The sequence below is a fragment of the Cervus elaphus genome, chromosome 9 (genome assembly GCF_910594005.1).
Source record: "Cervus elaphus chromosome 9, mCerEla1.1, whole genome shotgun sequence".
Lineage (NCBI taxonomy): Eukaryota > Metazoa > Chordata > Mammalia > Artiodactyla > Cervidae > Cervus > Cervus elaphus.
In genome coordinates this window covers 39,387,152-39,405,379 of record NC_057823.1, presented here as the reverse complement: position 1 = coordinate 39,405,379, position 18,228 = coordinate 39,387,152, and the positions used below count along the sequence as shown (strand labels likewise).

The following is an 18,228-nucleotide window of genomic DNA, read 5'->3' as shown; positions in this document are numbered from 1 at the left end:
CCCGACAAGGGAAGGAAATCTTCGGTGGAAAGTCTGTCTACACCGCCATCTAGACCAGGGAGGAATGCCTCTGGTGGAAAGAAGCCACGGCTGTGGATGCCGCTTTTTTTCTCTCTTACAGATTGGAGCCAGCAGTTCCAGAACCACTCTTTTAAAATTTATTTTTAAAAACTGGGACAAGTTTGATCCCCAGAGTTTAAAAACACACGTCTGATCTTCTTCTGTGATAATGAATGGCCACAGTATCCTTTGGAAGATGGGGATCGTTGACCTGTTAAAGGGTTTCAATTAAAATGCTGTTTTACAATTAGATTGGTTCTGTAGAAAACAAGAGAAATGGGTAGAAGTGACATATATGTTTCTCTTTCTCTCTCTGTCAGACATGCCAAGCTTATGTCCTAAGGGTACAGATTTGGGTGTGAAACCTTCAGCTCCCTCCTCTTCTCTTACTTTGACCCTGGATCTGGGGCTCCCAACTGAACAGGCTGAGAATCAGGACACCCTTCTAGGATGGGTTGCCTCAGTCTTGGTAGAAATTCAAACAGTACCAATTGTGGTCAAAACTATCTAGAAGATCCAACAAGTACATAGAAGCCTTTACAGGACTAACTTTATGGGCTTACTTGGTGATATATGTCTTGGGACAGATGCTGACTCCTGAGCAAGAGCTTGAGTTTTGGGGGAGGCTACTGCTTTTGGAAGTAAATGGCTTGCATGTGAGACAAGGGGAAAGAGGGAACATGAAATAGCCCTCCTTCTGCAGTTCATTTCAGTCACTTAGTCATGTCCAACTCTTTGTGACCCCATGGACTGCAGCATGCCAGGCTTCCCTGTCCATCATCAACTCCAGCAGTTTACTCAAACTCCTGTCCATTAAGTCAGTGATGCCATCCAACCATCTCATCCTCTGTCATCCCCTTGTCCTCCCACCTTCAATCTTGCCCAGCATCAGGGTCTTTTCCAGTGAGTCAGCTCTTCAGATCAGGGGGCCAAGGTATTGGAGTTTCAGCTTCAGCATCAGTCCTTCCAATGAATATTCAGGACTGATTTCCTTTAGGATTGACTGGTTTGATCTCCTTGCAGTCCAAAGGACTCTCAAGAGTCTTCTCCAGCACCACAGTTCAAAAGTATCAATTCTTCGGTGCTCAGTTTTCTTTATAGTTTGGCTCTCACGTCCATGCATGACTACTGGAAAAACCATAACTTTGACTAGATGGACCTTTGTTGGCAAAGTAATATCTCTGCTTTTGAATATGCTGTTTAGGTTGGTCATAGCTTTTCTTCCAAGGAGCAAGCGTCTTTTACTTTCATGGCTGCAGTCACCATCTGCAGTGATTTTGGAGCCCAAGAAAATAAAGTCTGTCACTGTTTCCATTGTTTCACCAACTATTTGCCATGAAGTGATGGGATCCAATGCTATGATCTTAGTTTTCTGAATGTTGAATTTTAAGCCAACTTTCCCCCTCTCCTCTTTCATTTTCATCAAGAGGCTCTTTAGTTCTTCTTCACTTTCTGCCATAAGTATATCATCTGCATATCTGAGGTTGTTGATATTTCTCCCAGCAATCTTGATTCCAGCTTGTGCTTCATCCAGCCCTGCATTTCACATGATGTACTCTGCATATAAGTTAAGTAAAAAGGGTGACAATATGCAGCCTTGACGTACTCCTTTTCTTATTTGGAACCATTCTGTTTTTCCATGTCCAGTTCTAACTGTTGCTTCCTGACCTGCATACAGGTTCTCAAGAGGCAGGTCAGGTGGTCTGGTATTCCCATCTCTTTCAGAATTCCCCACAGTTAATTGTATCCACACAGTTGAAGGCTTTGGTGTCGTCAATAAAGCAGAAATAGATGTTTTTCTGGAACTCTCTTGCTTTTTCCATGATCCAGCAGATGTTGGCAATTTGATCTCTGGTTCCTCTGCCTTTTCTTTTCTTTTTTTTTTAAATATATATTTATTTGACTGCATGAAGTCTTAGTTACAGCACATGGGATCTTGTTCCCTGACCAGGGTTTGAACCTGGGCCCCCTGCATTGGGAGCACAGAGTCTTAGCCACTGAACCATCAGGGAAGTCCCCCCTCTGCCTTTTCTAAAACCAGCTTGGACATCTGGAAGTTCACAGTTCATGTATTGCTGATGCCTGGCTTGGAGAATTTTGAGCATTACTTTACTAGCGTGTGAGATGAGTGCAATTGTGCGGTAGTTTGAGCATTCTTTGGGATTGCCTTTCTTAGGGATTGGAACGAAAACTGACCTTTTCCGGTCCTTTGGCCACTGCTGAGTTTTCCAAATTTGCTGGTGTATTAAGCGCAGCACTTTCACAGCATCATCTTTCAGGATTTGAAATAGCTGAATGAATAAAGGTACTAAGAGCACAGGTTCCCCTAGGGCACTGCAGAGCGCCAGGGGACAGGAAGAGCTGGTGGCACTGGTCACACGCTGGAGCTGCCCCGGGCTCCTTCGGAGAGCATTCCACCACTTGCCCAGCTGTGGCGCAGGCCAGACACTGCAGGGGTGCTTAAACTTTTCCTCCTCACCCCTCAAAAATTATTTGTGTATGTACGCACTGCTAAATATATGTTCACACACACACACACATTACCTATATTAATACCTAAAAATATTCACACTCCATATCCAGGTATGTGTATATATAAAATAGGTAAATATAAACCTGCTGCTGCTGCTGCTAAGTTGCTTCAGTTGTGTCGGACTCTCTGCGACCCCATAGATGGCAGACCACCAGGCTCCCCAGTCCCTGGGATTCTCCAGGCAAGAACACTGAGTGGGTTGCCATTTCCTTCTCCAATGCATGAAAGTGAAAAGTGAAAGTGAAGTCGCTCAGTCGTGTCCGACTCTTAGCGACCCCATGGACTGCAGCCTACCAGGCTCCTCCGTCCATGGGATTTTCCAGGCAAGATTACTGGAGTGGGGTGCCATTGCCTTCTCCGAAATATATACCTATAAGTAAATTAAAATGTGTACAGCCTTAACTCGGAACTGCGGGAGTGGCGCGGAGTATGACGGCTGGGAACGCCCCTTCGCCGCTCCAGGACTGCAGGAGCGGAGCGGCGCGGCCCTGGCGAGGCTTGGCCCTTCCGGGTTGCCGTCCGCCGCCGCCTCCGCCATTGGTTGGGCTCCAGGCATCTGACTCGGGCGGCGGGGCTAGTAGGGAGCTTCAAGGATGGCGGCGTCCGCGGCGCTGATCCTGCGGGAGAGCCCCAGGTAGCCCCGGCTGGGCGCGGGGGGACAGCGGTCACCGGGGTGGCGCGGGCAGGGCCGGCCCGAGGATGCTGCTGCTGTCTGTCGCGGGGGCGCCGGGCCGGCGGAGTCGCTGCGCGGGCCCCGCGGGAATGCGGGACCGCGGGCCCCTGGGCGCCTCCGCCTGCACCGTGGTTCACTTGCGTGGGCTTGCTATGAGTCCGACAGCTGAAGTCAGTGCGTCGGTGTCTGGTCACTGTCACTGTTCCCTGAGCCTGGTATCGCTGGTACCCAAGCCGTCCTGGGGTAGTTCTGAAATCACGTGAAGAGGTGTTCCCTTTCCTTTTTCAATACTTTTCATACTTTCTGATTATGAGAGAGACTCCCATTTGTCCTGAGTGGTCATTAGTACTTAACACGTGTCATTACAGCTTTTCAGTCAAGATCGAATAGGCCCCAGGCCAGGAGTTTTTTGGCTGGTAACAGCATCTGACCAGAATTTGGTAACATTGCTTTTGTTTTCACTTTATTTACCTTTTGTCCATTTATATATTTAGTTCATATCTATTCATGGTAGGTAAGGTTGGCGGTCTATAGTGGTGATATAAAGTTCTGTTTTAAAATAAAATTTGGCAAAAATGATTCCATTTAATGAAAGATAAATAATAGTGCACGTAGTGTGTGGATGCAGAAAAGTGCAGAAGTATCACTGAGTCTGGAGAATAACTTCTTTGTGCATAGTGTTAGTTGCTCAGTCGTGTCCGACTCTTTGCACCCCATGGACTGTAGCCCGCCAGCCTCCTCTGTCCATGGAATTCTCCAGGCAAGAATACTGGAGTGGGTTGCCATTCCCTTCTCTTGGGATCTTCCCAACCCATGGATCGAACCTGAGTCTCCTGCATTGCGGGCAGATTCTTTACGGTCTGAGCCACCAGGGAAGCCCATCTCGGGCCTAGAAGGGACAAGAATCTTTTTGAAGAGAGTTGTCATTTTGAAGTTTTTCCTTCTTTGATTGCTTTCTGACAGCCAATTTCTTTTCTAACACCAGTGTCCTGGGTAACACACCACATCAGTAAACCATATCCAGCGCGGTGCAGTAGAATTGTTCTTATCACATAATTTAAAGTTGGTTAGTTTAAACAGGGTTTTAAAACAAGTGTGCACTTCAGTATCAGTATCGGTTTAATGGCTCAGTCGTGTCCGACTCTGCGACCCCATGAGCCGCAGCACGCCAGGGCTCCCTGTCCATCACCAACTCCTGGAGTCCACCCAAACCCACGTCCATTGAGTCGGTGATGCCATCCAACCATCTCATCCTCTGTCGTCCCCTCCTCCTGCCCTCAATCTTTCCCAGCATCAGGGTCTTTTCCAATGAGTCAGCTCTTCGCATGAGGTGGCCAAAGTATTGGAGTTTCAGCTTCAGCATCAGTCCTTCCAATGAACACCCAGGACTGATCTCCTTTAGGATGGACTGGTTGGATCTCCTTGCAGTCCAAGGGACTCTCAAGAGTCTTCTCCAACACCATTGTATGTTCATGTTTTTTAAAATTCCATTATCTGCAATGCATCAGTCTTTTTATATGTTTTTGGTGTAGCTGCCACTTCCCTCCCCGGACTCTTTTCAGAGTTCTGTTTTGAGTTACATGGATACATAAACTCCCACTCCTAAGTTGATACTGTTCCCCACAGAGTGCAAACTTTCCCAAGTAGTTTGCCAGGCCCAGAAGAAAGAGAAAATTTGCCAAATAGAGCTTTTCAACAGAGGTACTTTTGGGGTATCTTTTGGAAATGTCCTGTCTTCTTTGCTGGCCATCATGTGTTTTTCTTTATTTCACTCAGACTTACCTTTATAGCAATCAGTTGTTGAAATGAAAATTTACAATCAACCATACTTAGAGCAATGACAGTACCACTTGGGGAAAACACATTTTAAAACTTTGTTTTATGAATTTCTTTAGCATGAAAAAAGCAGTGTCCCTGATAAATGAAATAGATATAGGAAGATTTCCACGACTGCTCACCCGAATTCTTCAAAAACTTCACCTGAAGGTTTGTATGTTTGTAATTCTATCGCTTATAATTTGTTCTTATGATTCTACTGCAAATCCAGGTTTCCACTTGAATAACTTTTTGCAAGGTATTGTTCTCCAGCAATACTGGGGAACACTGAGTCTCCAGAAAATTTGATGAATATCCTATGGTCAAAAGTTTGGGAAGTTCTGTTTTCATTCAAAATAATGTGTGGTTTTTTTTTTTTTTTATATTATGGAACTTATCAGAGTATATTTTATGGTAGCGTTAATAGTAAATGTTTAAGGGTGACTATTGTCTGCAGAATTTTCCATGTGTATTTTTTTTCCATATGTATTTGACCATGGAATTGTTTTATCATGGTATTTATTTTGGGATTAAGATTCTGTGGAACATGCTTTGGGAAAATTCTGATATTATGATTTCATTCTTCCTCTTAAAAATATTTCTGTAGTCTTGCTGTCAACCGGTATATAATCTTTCTCTTCCACTTTTATTTCAAGGGTGTGGTTATCTTGAAAGTATTGATAATTAGTAATTCACTGTTTGGTCACCAGTATTAGTTAATTTCTTTATCAGGTTCTGGAAGAATTATGAAAATCAGACATAAGAAATACTTGATTCAAAAAAAAAAAAAAGAAATACTTGATTCATTACAAGAAACTAGTGTAATCCAAATAAATCTTTGAAATATAACTATTCACTCAGAGAAATAAAACCTGTAGCCTCTGGAGTTTGGTGTATTTGGAACATCACAATGAAACTTATACCTACATATACCTAAGTTTATTGGCAATGGAGAAGAAAAAAGTTAAAGACTATTGATGTGTCCTTTTTTTAAATTAAAATATAGTTAATCTACAATGTTATATTTCAAGTGTAAGGCAAAGTTGTTGATATATACATGTATTCTTTTTCAGATTATTTTTCATTATAGGTTATTATAAGATGTTGAATATAGTTCTTTGTGCTATGCAGTAGGTCCTTGTTGTTTATCTGTTTTATATGTAGTAGTATGTGTATGTTAATCCCCAAATCTTAATTTATCTCCCTCCACATCCCCATTTGATAACTGTAAATTTTTTTTCTATGTTTTGGTATATTTTTCTTTTTTTTTTTTTTTGGGCAGAAAACAGTAGTTTTATGTTATTTAGCATTTATAGAATACTTACAGGTGTCTCCTTACCTAAGCTCTACAGCACTATAAGGGAGTCTGTTTGGTACAATATTCTCTATTCATACATTATACCCAGATGTAAAAGCAGAGCAGAAAGAAAACAGGTTTAACCTTAGTCAGACCTGATTTCCATGGAGGATGATCCACTTCTACGATCAGTGTGAGTTTAGAGTGAGGGGCACCAGACGACAATCAATGCCCCTTCTTACTCTGAGGACTCCCCATGGCCTGAACAGCAAAGTAAGACCCGGCTTCTTCCTACCTATTCTCAGTTCTTCTACTCAGAGGGATTCAAGTGAGCAGACAAAAATACTGAGGTCTTTATTTTCAACTCCTAATACAGCAAACACTTTACATAATAAAAGTTCACTACATCTGAACTCAGAACCCCTCCATGTAACCCCTAACTTCAGTGGCTAATTCTCTGCATCACTCACTGTGACTTCAAGAATTTCCTGCACAGTGTTTCTGATGCAGTCTTCAAGGTGTTGAAAAACCATGTACATTTTAATCAAGATCTTTCCTCTTGAAAGGCTGAGGATACACATCCCCATTTGATAACTGTAAATTTTTTTTCTATGTTTTGGTATATTTTTCCTTAAAACTGTTTCAGAAACATAGGACTTCCTTATAGCTCAAATAGTAAAGAATCTGCCTGCAATGCAGGAGACCAGGGTTCGATCCCTGCGTTGGGAAGATCCTCTGGAGAGGGTTATGGCAATCTACTCCAGTATTCTTGCCTGGAGAATCCCATGGATAGAGGAGCCTGGCGGGCCACAGTCTGTGGGGTCGCAAAGAGTTGGACATGATTGAGCAACCAACACACAGTGTAATCCGATATCCTTTGTTTACAAAAGTCTAGAATGGGTGCCATACATTTCAGAAAGATTGCTTTTAAAACTTTAAAAGTTATTTGATAGATTGACTTGTGGGTGCTACCATATTTCCCCATTATGATAGAGAGGTCTTGTTACATTAACATAAAGGACAATCACAGGTGTAAACCCCAGCACATAGAAATATGTGAGGATTTTGTTGTTGTTATTGTGTTTAGGGTGCTGCTGCTGTTTAATGCCCTGGGAAGTTAAATGTATTAATAATGTGCAGCACAGTCCTGTACAAAGGATTGACCCTATCTCTGAACAAAAACAAGAAAAAGCATAGCTTATCTCTGAAAAAGCATTTATTTTGTACTTAATATAAGCTGGAGGACTTCTTACAACTTAAGTTTATCAGGTTAAAATTATATATGTACACTAAATTATGACGTATGCAGACTACTAGTATCATATGTTTTTCCTCGGTGATGGTGTGTGTGTATGCCTGTGTTTGAAAATCAGAGCTTGAATTTTGGACCAAAGGCCTCTCTTCTCTCTAAAGCCATGCTGAGTTGAAAATGAAAGTGAAAGTCACTCAGTCATGTCTGACTCTTTGAGACTTCATGGAATTCTCCAGGTCAGAATACTGGAGTGGGTAGCCGTCCCTTCTCCAGGAGATCTTCGCAACCCAGGGATCGAACCCGGGTTTCCCGCATTGCAGGCAGATTCTTTACCAGCTGAACCACCAGGGAAGCAATTGCCTTTATAATTAGTTCAATAATATTCTGCCTTCATAGAGTAGAAATTCTCTGTAACTTTCTGAGGAATGTGACCTGATTTTAACTATATGTGGAACTGAGATTAGTTCACTCATTATGCATGTTAAGAAAATGAATTCTTCAAAAAAAAAAAGAAAAAGAAATGTTGAAAGAATGTATTGTTTGATTTGCTCTTTTTGTGCCTTTGAAGTTCAAAATAGAGTGCTTAAGTTGTTTTAATAACATAAACTATTTCACAAATAGTTTATGAGTGTTTGTTTTAAGACATCTAAACAGTGTGAATGAACTGAAATGCCCCCTTGATTAACTGTTGCTTCTTTCTCCACCTTGGTTCTTTGCTGTGTTAGTTATCTATTGCTGAATTGCAAATTTCCCCCAAATTTAGCAGCTTAAAACAACAATAATCATTTATTGTCTCTCACACCTCCTCTAAGTAAAGAATTTAGCAGTGGCTTGGCTGGGTGGCTCTGACTTGGGGTTCTCATGACATTGCTACCAGCTTCTGGTGGAGGCAGTTGTGACCTGAAGTGCTGACTGGGCTTGGAGGATTTCCTTCTAACATGGCTAGCTGGTGGCAGCTGTGGCTCCTTGTCACGTGGGCCTGTGCTCCTGACACGGGTGGAGGTTGGCTTCTTCTGGAATGAGTGGTCCAGGAGAGGACGGTGCTGTCCTTTTTATGCCCTAACCTTGAATATCATATAACTTCATTTTCACTATATTCTTCTTCTTAAAAGTAAGTCAGTCTGACTCATATTCAAGGAAGAGGAACTTAGGCTCCCATCTTTTGAATGGAGGCGTGTTAAAGAATCTGCAGACGTGAGAAAACCATCACACCTCCCTCGAAGCTATCTTTGTTGTCGATTTGATTTTTATCTTTCCAGGCCTTTTTTCAAGTATTAATAAATACAGATGTGCCCACGTATGTGCATGCATATACACATAGAACTGTTTGGTTTGTAAATAAATGTTTTCATAAGTGGCATTGTACTGTGTGTATTGACCTACTGTTTACCTTTTCCTCTTATCACTTTTACCAGAAATCTTTCCTTGTCAGTGCATATAGTGCTTATTCTTTTAAAGTATTGGTTTTCCTTTTTACCTGTATATGTCTATATATGTTTATGTGTGCTGTGCTTAGTCGCTCAGTTGTGTCCAAGTCTTTGCAACCCCACCAACTATAGCCCACCAGGCTCCTCTGTTCATGGGATTCTCCAAACAAGAATACTTGAGTGGGTTGCCATTCCCTTCTCCAGAGAATCTTCCCAACCCAGGGATCAAACCCAGTTCTCTTGCATTGCAAGCAGATTCTTTACCGTGTAAACTACAGGGAAGTTCTATGTTCTGTGTTTATGGGGTATGCTTTTTAAATATATAGAAAAATTAACATCCACTTTCCATTAAAAATTTAAGTTTCTTAGACCCTTGATCTCTGATTTTATAAACCTGGGCCTTAAATTTTTCTCCCATTGAAAGGATAAAAATGAATATATGTCTTTAACTTTTTCAGTGCCCAGATATGTGTGGGTTACTTTTGGTATAGAGGAAGAAGTTAACCGGCTGCTGTTTGGAAGCAAATGCCATGACTTACATTTAATATTTATCTGCCCAGGGTTGTTGTCAGATCAAGATATTGAATATGTGTTTGGAACTTTGTTTTGTAGCTGTATTCTGCATTTGTTGTTCTGTTCACATATTGATGCTGGGAGGGATTGGGGGCGGGAGGAGAAGGGGACGACAGAGGATGAGATGGCTGGATGGCATTGCCGACTCGATGGATATGAGTTTGGGTGAACTCCGGGAGTTGGTGATGGACAGGGAGGCCTAGCGTGCTGTGATTCATGGAGTCGCAAAGAGTTGGACATGACTGAGCAACTGAACTGAACTGAACTGAACCTTATTTTAAGGGTGCATGTCTCATGTACTAGCGGTTGGGGGGAGATAAATGTTCCCTTGCTCCCCTTCACTCCAAACCACTTTATTAATATAATGCTCCTGAAGATCTTGAGAATGTCCCTTTTTTGCCCTCTTTTTAAAAAATCTCCCTTTCTTGTACATCTGAGGACACTGAAGTTTATTTTTCCGTGTGCCCAGTCACTATCTTTATTTTGTCAAAAACAACTCATTTGGTGTACGTTAAAAGGAATCAGTTCGACACACTTGGAAGTTAGATTGTACATATCCATTGAATTTAATGCAACATGTGGTTCAGTGATTATATGTGAGTAATACTATTATTCTGTTCCTTATATTGATAAAACTCTGGTACTGTAGGTCATTATTTTAAGAAGGTATGTGGTAGTCACAGAAACTCTGGAACTTTAAAATCAAAACATTGGTCTTGAGGTAAGTGACTGACATTTTAGCCAAATTGGGTTCATGCTTTTCTTAATCAGAAAATAGGTAGTAGAGACTGGAGTTCCCCTGACTGACCTCCCCAAACCGAAAATGTGGCAGTTCTGAGCTGCACTTCTAAACTTAGACTTCTAAGCATCACCTCATTGCTGCTTCACTACAAGAATGCAGTTGTAAAATTGTATCTCATCCTAAGCCATCAAGGCTGGGACTCATGATACTTCTGAAACTTCTCCTTGTAGCTACTGGGGAGAGGCAGCAACTGGGAAAGTTGTTTGGTATGTGGGGATAGAGTATTTTTATTTGAAAGCAGTTCTAATAGTGTACATTTTTCATGTGTGAAAAACCGATCTTTGGATCAAGGAGGTTGTACTCCTTGTACATGTTGTACAAGGAGTTGTACGGGTGCAACCACGAGGTTGTACTCAGATGACTCACTTCTATTTTTCACATATTGCTTATGAAAGTAATGCGTGTAATGTGTAAGTTTTGGAAAATGTTAAAATTATCAAAAAGATTTCTTGATTTATGTGTACTCTTATAGTAACCCATACTTTTGCAGAACTTATTAAAATGGAAATTATTGGAATAGTTGTTTGTAAGGTCTTTCTAATTAGAGCATAGTATACCTGAGGGCACGAGCCATCTGTGTAGCACATAGAAAATACTCAGTAAATGTGTTTTGTTGTTCAGTTGCTAAGGCATATCCAGCTCTGCGACCCCATGGACTGCAGCATGCCAGGCTTCCCTGTCCTATTTGTTTGTTTTACTTGCTTGTATTTCTGTGGTAACAGTTGTGATTTCTCTCTTTGATTTCTTATGTTGTTTATTTGGGTCTTCTCTCTGTTCTTCTTGGTGAGCCTGGCCAGAGGTTTGTAAATCTTGTTTACCCTTTCAAAGAACCAACTCTTGGTTTTATTGATTTTTTTTTTTCTATTTAAAAAAAAATTTCTTATTTATTTTCTCTCTGATCTTTATTAGGTCCTTCCTTCTGCTGACTTTACATTTTGTTCTTCTTTTTCTAATACTTTTAGGTGGTGGTTTAGGTTGTTTATTTGAAAGTTTTCTTGTTTCTTAAAGGCCTGTATCACTGTGAACTTCTATTTAAGAACTGCTTTTGCTGCATCCCGTAATCCGTTGACTTTTAACAAAATAATACTAAGGCTCAAACTAGTTGCCACCTCTCTATCTGATGGGAATCTTGGTGCTAGGTAATGGAGGTTGTAGATAAAGGTTCTTAAGGTTAACGGATTTTATCTCTTTAATCCTACCTCTTATAAATGCTGACAGGGGCTTAATGCTGGGTCAGGTCATATATTGGGAGAGGTTTTGGGGTGAGTTCAGGGGAGGAAAGAAAGAGCTAACAGTGGAAAGGAACTCCCAGGTATTTTCTATCTTAAAATGCTATTCTCTTAAGAAGATTTTGCTTGGGCTCTTAGAAAAGTTGCTGGGACCCATTATAATTGGTTAGTATTATTACAGAGAAGGTGCTCTCCCCCACAATGTTTTATTTATTTTTTAAAAGATTTTATTTTATACTGGAGTATAGTTGATTTACAGTGTTACAAGTGAGTGATGAAGGTGAAAGAGGAGAGTGAAAAAGCTGGCTTAAAGCTCAGCATTCAAAAAACTGAGATCATGGCATCCAGCCCCATTACTCCACAGCAAATAGATGGGGAAAAAATGAGAATAGTGACAGACTTTATTTTCGTGGGCTCCAAAATCACTGCAAATGGTGACTGCAGCCATGAAATTAAAAGACTTGCTCCTTGGAAGAAAAGCTATGACCAACCTAGATAGCATATTAAAAAGCAGAGACATCACTTTGCTGACTAAAGTCCATCTAGTCAAAGCTATAGTTATTTCCAGTAGTCCAGTAGTCATGTACGGATGTGAGAGTTGGACCATAAAGAAGGCTGAGCACCAAAGAATTGATGCTTTTAAAGTGTGGTGCTGGAGAAGACTCTTGAGAGTCCTTTGGATAACAAGGAGATCGAAGCAGTCAATCCTAAAGGAAATCAGTCCTGAATATTCATTGGAAGGGCTGATGCTGAAGCTGAAACTCCAGTACTTTGGCCACCTGATGTGAAGAGCTGACTCATTGGGGAAAACCCTGATGCTGGGAAAGATTGAAGGCAGGAGGAGAATGGGGTGACAGAGGATGAGATGGTTGGATGGCATCATTGATGCAATAGACGTGAGTTTGGGCAAACTCCGGGAGATGGTGAAGGACAGAGAAGCCTGGCATGCTGCAGTCCATGTGGTGGCAGAGTTGACATGACTTAGCCACTGAACAACAGTAAATTCTTAACATTTTAGGGCTTTACTTTGTAGTATTGTGTTTTCTAAATGTCCATTTTTTGTTATTATTTTCCACCTCCTATAAATCATAGAACTTAAGATTTTTTTAAAAAATGAAATTTGTTTGGCAAGATCCAAATAATGAACTGTTATGTGATTTTAAGATATTGAAATTTACAGACACATCAGTTTGTGTTAATGATGGATTTACTTTTTTCTTTCAAGTTCTCATTTTCATATGAATAAATGAATCCTCTGTTGAGTATCTGAATTTTGAATACCTGAATGTATGTTAATAGGTTGCTTTTTGTGTTGTAGGCTGAAAGTAGTTTCAGTGAAGAAGAGGAAGAAAAACTTCAAGTTGCATTTTCTCTAGAGAAACAAGATCTTCACCTAGTTCTTGAAACAATATCATTCATTTTAGAACAGGTATTTTTATTGCCGCAAAACAGCCTAACCATGATTTTTATTTACTACATGTTTGCATTGCTGTGACATCTATGGCATTTTAGCTTATTTTTCTAAAGTGTACAGGTAAAAGCTGTGAATATGTTTTATCAAAAATTTTGATGTGGTAAAAAAGTATTTGAATGTGTGGCTTTTTCTCATGGTATTGCATTCTACAACACAGTGTTAGTGTTGAAGAGCATGAGTAAAGTATTAATATTTGACATTATGAATCAAGACTTCACTGACTTGAGACAGTTGAAAAAGATTTAAATTTATTGTTACTTGGTATAGTAATTTGGAAAAATGCACACATTTTATTTAAGAAATTTAATAATTGATTTTGAGAATTTATTTGACTAGGATGATAAATAAAACATTTAGAAAAGAAATAGTTGTCAAAGGACATTTTGTTATAGTCTTTCTTCCTACTGAGCTGCCCTTCTGCATCCCTTGTTTACATCTAAGTTCAGTTCATTGTTTAAGTTCCCTTCAGATCACGTCTCCTCCCACTGCAGCCTGGACCCGTTATACTCGCAGTCCTCCCCTTATTTGGATTCCTTTTATGCCTGGCTCAGCATGGTTGAGCCCATTGTTAAGTCTTTTCATTATTTCATGTATATCAGTTACATCTCCTTCACTAGGTTTTGAATTTGTAGGGGGCTAGGATCACATTTTTGGTGCATTGTAGCACATTGCTAGGCTAAATCTATTAAAAATCTAGAAGTAGATTCTTAATAAATTCCTGTTGTTTGATTAAGTAGAAGAATACTTGGGAAATAAAAATTTAAACAGCACTGCAGCTTTTGGGCATTCTAGTGAACAGATACGGTTGAGGACAAAATGCTAGGCTTTACTACATGCAGACTTACACAGTTTACAGATCATAAAGAAGACTATGTTCTTGTCCTTGGTGAACCTTCCGTAGAAGAAAAGGACAACCAGACAGGACAGAACAGCATGGGGTTTGTGAGAAAATTGTTTCATCAAAATGTAAAAAATAGAACAGGTATCACTGTAAAGAAAGTTTTCAATTTTTTTTAATGTATTTACCTAGGAAGTTGGTAGATGAAGATGGTTTTGAGAAAGTGTTTCTTGGAAAAATTGTGTTAGTTGGGAAACAAAACCACTGTGTACTTATTTGAAATAATTAAGTGAAATAAGGAAATTAAATTTTAATTAGGATACTATTTACATAACTGGAGCAAAGAAGTTGATAAGTAGATTTAATATTACTTAAACCACAGACAAAAATGAAGTTTAGCATGAAAAATTTGGGCCCTTTAATTCTGAATTTTCCACCCTTGGTTGTGTATATTGTTATTTGTAAAATAACAAAAAATTTATGCAGTAGAAATATAAGATTTTTAAAAATTTAAATCATTTGAAGTAATGTATTTAATTATAGCTCAAGGTCTCTGTGTGAACATTAGGGATATATGTGGCTTTTTTGCTCTTTACTAGGCAGTGTATCACAACGTGAAGCCGGCTGCTTTGCAGCAGCAGTTGGAGAACATTCATCTTAGACAAGACAAAGCAGAAGCTTTTGCCAGTGCTTGGTCTTCTATGGGTCAAGAAACAATTGAAAAATTCAGGCAGAGGATTCTTGCTCCCCACAAGGTACAGGCTATATTGCTCAAAGGATATTTTTCAGTAATGTATGGCATAAATTATTATACCTAAAAGTTTTTAAAGTGATAATTTTTGTAAAGAGGTAAATCAGGCAATAGAAAGCATGTATATGATATTCCTATAAAAGTATTTCCATGCATATTTGCTTGCTTTCCATGCATAATTTTAATTGCCAATTTCAAATATGCTTCTGTAACTTTTGAGACCTTTTTTCCTTCCGAGTCCTTGGTCAGAGTTGGTTATTCTGTTAACTGTGTATCTTATGTATAAGACTTACTATAATTTTTAAAGTATTTATTTATTTATTTGACTGTGCCAGGTCTTAGTTGCAGCATGCAAACTGTTAGTTGCAGCATGTGGGATCTAGTTCCCAGACCAGGGATCATACCGGGGCCCCCTTATTTGAGGGCTTAGAGTCTTAGCCTCTGGACCACCAGAGAAGTCCCAGACTTACTATAATTTTTTACTGAATCACATGCTTATTTGTTTTTGTGTGCTGGTATTAGGGCCTAGCAGAATGCCTTGTATGCAGAAAGTGCTCAGCATTTGTTGAATAGCAAATAGTAAGCAAAACGAACTCTTAGGGAAAAATGTAAAATAATAGCAGTATCACAAAGCTCCTTAATAACCTCTGTGTGTGTGTGCGCTAAGCCTCTTCAGTCGTGTCTGACTTTTGTGACCCTATGGACCATAGCCTACCAGCCTCCTCTGTCCATGGGATTCTTCAGGCAAGAATACTGCTGTGCGTTCGTATTCCTCCTCTGGGGATCTTCCTGACCCTGGAATCAAACCAGCATCTCTTAAGTCTCCTGCATTGGCAGGCAGGCTCTTTACCACTAGCACCACCTGGGAAACTCTAAGTTACTCTTAATGGAGATTAAGATGATCATACAGATTTTGCCCCTTTTTCTATTAATACGTTGTTTTACATAATTGATTTTCAGATTTTCAACCATCTTTGTATTTTGGGGATAAATTTAACTTGGTTTTGGTATATAATCCTGGATGTATATTGCTGTATTTGCTTTACTAATATTTTGGTAAAGATCTATGTTCATGCGGGATATTGGTCTGTAGTTTCCCTGTGATGTCTTTTTTGGCATCTGGTTAATACTGACCTCACAAAGTGAGTTCCCCTCTCCTCTTTTGTTTTCTGAAATTATGTGTGAAGGTTTGGTATTAGTTTGCATTTTCACCAACATTATATGAGAGTCCCAGTAGTTCCAAATTCTTGTCGGCATTTGATATCATCAGTTTGTATTAAAGCTATTCAATTAGGTTTGTAATGGTATCTTGTGTTTTTATTTATTTATTTATTTTTTCTTTTTATTTTATTTTCTTTTTTTAATTTTTTTATTAGTTGGAGGCTAATTACTTCACAGGTATCTTGTGTTTTTAATTTACATATCCCTAGTAACAAATTATGACGATGATCTTTTCATGTACTTAACTTGTCATCCGTAGAGCTTCTTTGGTAAAGTGTCTGTTCAGATCTTTTATGTAACTGTATTTCCAGATTATGACAGATAAAGAATCATAGTAATATAAATATAAAGGACAATTATAAGTGTAAATCCCAGCATATCAAAATGCATGGGTTTTGGTTTTGTTCTTGGTTTTTTGGGTGTTACAATTTGTAGAGGGTGTTTGGTTTCTTTCTGTTGAGTTTTGTGAATTTTTAAGTCCTCTGTCAGATATGTAATTTGCAGTTATTTTCTCCTAGTCTATAGCTTTCCTTTTCAGTTTCTAATAGTATCTTTTGCAAAGTAAAAGCTTTAAAGTCTGATGAGGTTTGATTTGTCGCTTTTTTCTTTTATTAACACTGCTTCTGGGTTTGGGTCTGAGTTTGTAGCATGATGCAGTGTCACAAAAATGTTCTCTTTTTTCTTCTAAGTGTTTTGTGTTTTACATTCAAGTCTAATATCCATTTTGAGTTAATTTTTTGTAGGATATGAGGTATAGGTCTAAGTTCTTACATTTTTTCTGATATGAATGTTTCATTTGTTTCAGTGCAATTATTGATAACATTCTTTTGTTGTTGAATTGCCTTAACTCCTTTGTCAAAAATCATTTGACATATTTGTGTGTCTCTTTCTGGACTCTCTTTTTGGTTTCACTGATCTATTTATGTCTGTCATTATGCTGGTATCATGCTGCCATAATTACTATAGCTTTGTTGTAAGTCTTAAAATCAAGTATTGTTAATCTGCTAACTTTATTCCTTTTAATAATTGTTTCAGGTATTCTAGTTTCTTTACCTTTTAGTGAAAACCTTTAAAAAAAATCTGCAAAAAACCCTTTGGAATTTTGATTGAGATTATGTTTAATTTATAGATCACTTTGTAGAGAAATGACTTCTTAACAGTATTGAGTATATCTCCATTGTTGTTAGAGTTGAACACTCTTGACCTTTTTTTTTTCCCCTTTGGAGTTGTTGTAAATGGTACTGATTTAAAAATTCAGGTTTCCATTGTTTATTGCTAGTATATGGAAACACAGTTAATTTTTGTATATTGTTATTGTATTCAAGACCTTGGTAAACTTAGTTACAGCAGTTTTTTTGGTTGTTTTCCTTGTGATTTTGTCTACAGTCAGATTGTCCATGAAGAGAGAGTTTTATTTCTTCCTTTCCTGTTTGTCCAGCTTTTGTTTTTCTTCCCTTACTGCCCTGACTAGGACTTCTGGCATGGTGTTGAATAGGATTGGTAACTTTGTACTTTGTTGTGCTCTGTTTGTGGTTTTAGAGAGAAGGCATTCCTCACCATAAGTAAGGCACTAACTGTGGGTTTTTACAAAATGCCCCTGTGTTATTTTCATTCCTTTCCTTTAATTTTTTTGACTTACACATTCAAGAGCTCTCAAGAAGGATGTGAAGCTCCATATCACTGCTTCATTTTTCATCATTTAAATTTCTGCTTTCTCCTATCCTATTTTAAAGGTTTATCCAGATTTTGTTTTCCATTCTTTGTTCCTGAAATTATTTTTAAACATCTTCATTAAAAAAAAAAAATCTCCACTTGCCTTTGAATATTTTCCTGTTTTATATTTATTTAATTTTCTTCTGTTTTTCTTTCTTGTATTATATAAGTACAGTATACTTGTATAGTTAAAAGTGTTTTTTTTTTTTTCACTTCTTTTTTGTTTATTTTTTGTTTTTATTTTTTACAAAACCTTGTGTCAAGGGCTGACTTTAAATAGATCACAGTGAGGGAGCTGCTGTCCTAGGCATGAAACCCTGACCTAGAAGCAGGTCAGCTACAGATGGTTTAGCACTAAGTTGCCATGAATGCGTGGTGTGTGATGGGCCAGGGGGTGGCCACCTTTCTGGCCATGCCGTGTGTCCCACGGCAAAGGGCCGTCCACACCAGACCCCAGTCCCAACGTGTGGTGTGGCACGGTGTGCCCCGAGGGATGCTGGGTGTGGAGACCGGCTTGCTTAGGGTGACTGAGGCTCCCAGGGTGCAGCCATATCAATTGACGTGGGGTCA

At 39.1% G+C, this 18,228-nt stretch overlaps 1 protein-coding gene and 1 non-coding gene across 4 annotated transcripts in view; one reads left to right on the top strand and one right to left on the bottom strand.

Moving 5' to 3' along the window:
• Positions 1-1,999: 1,999 nt before the first annotated feature.
• Positions 2,000-2,072, bottom strand: TRNAG-CCC. Its single transcript has one exon. It is a non-coding gene; the product is annotated as a tRNA-Gly (tRNA).
• A 1,019-nt stretch (positions 2,073-3,091) lies between these two features.
• Positions 3,092-18,228, top strand: part of COMMD10 (COMM domain containing 10) — a 178,940-nt gene continuing 163,803 nt past the window's right edge. For all 3 annotated transcript variants that reach the window (XM_043912321.1, XM_043912322.1, XM_043912323.1), the window contains exons 1-4: positions 3,092-3,227; positions 5,162-5,252; positions 12,980-13,090; positions 14,573-14,728. In XM_043912321.1, the coding sequence (XP_043768256.1) occupies positions 3,187-3,227; positions 5,162-5,252; positions 12,980-13,090; positions 14,573-14,728 (399 nt within the window). In that variant the 5' untranslated portion in view covers positions 3,092-3,186. The remainder of the gene's footprint in view (positions 3,228-5,161; positions 5,253-12,979; positions 13,091-14,572; positions 14,729-18,228) is intronic.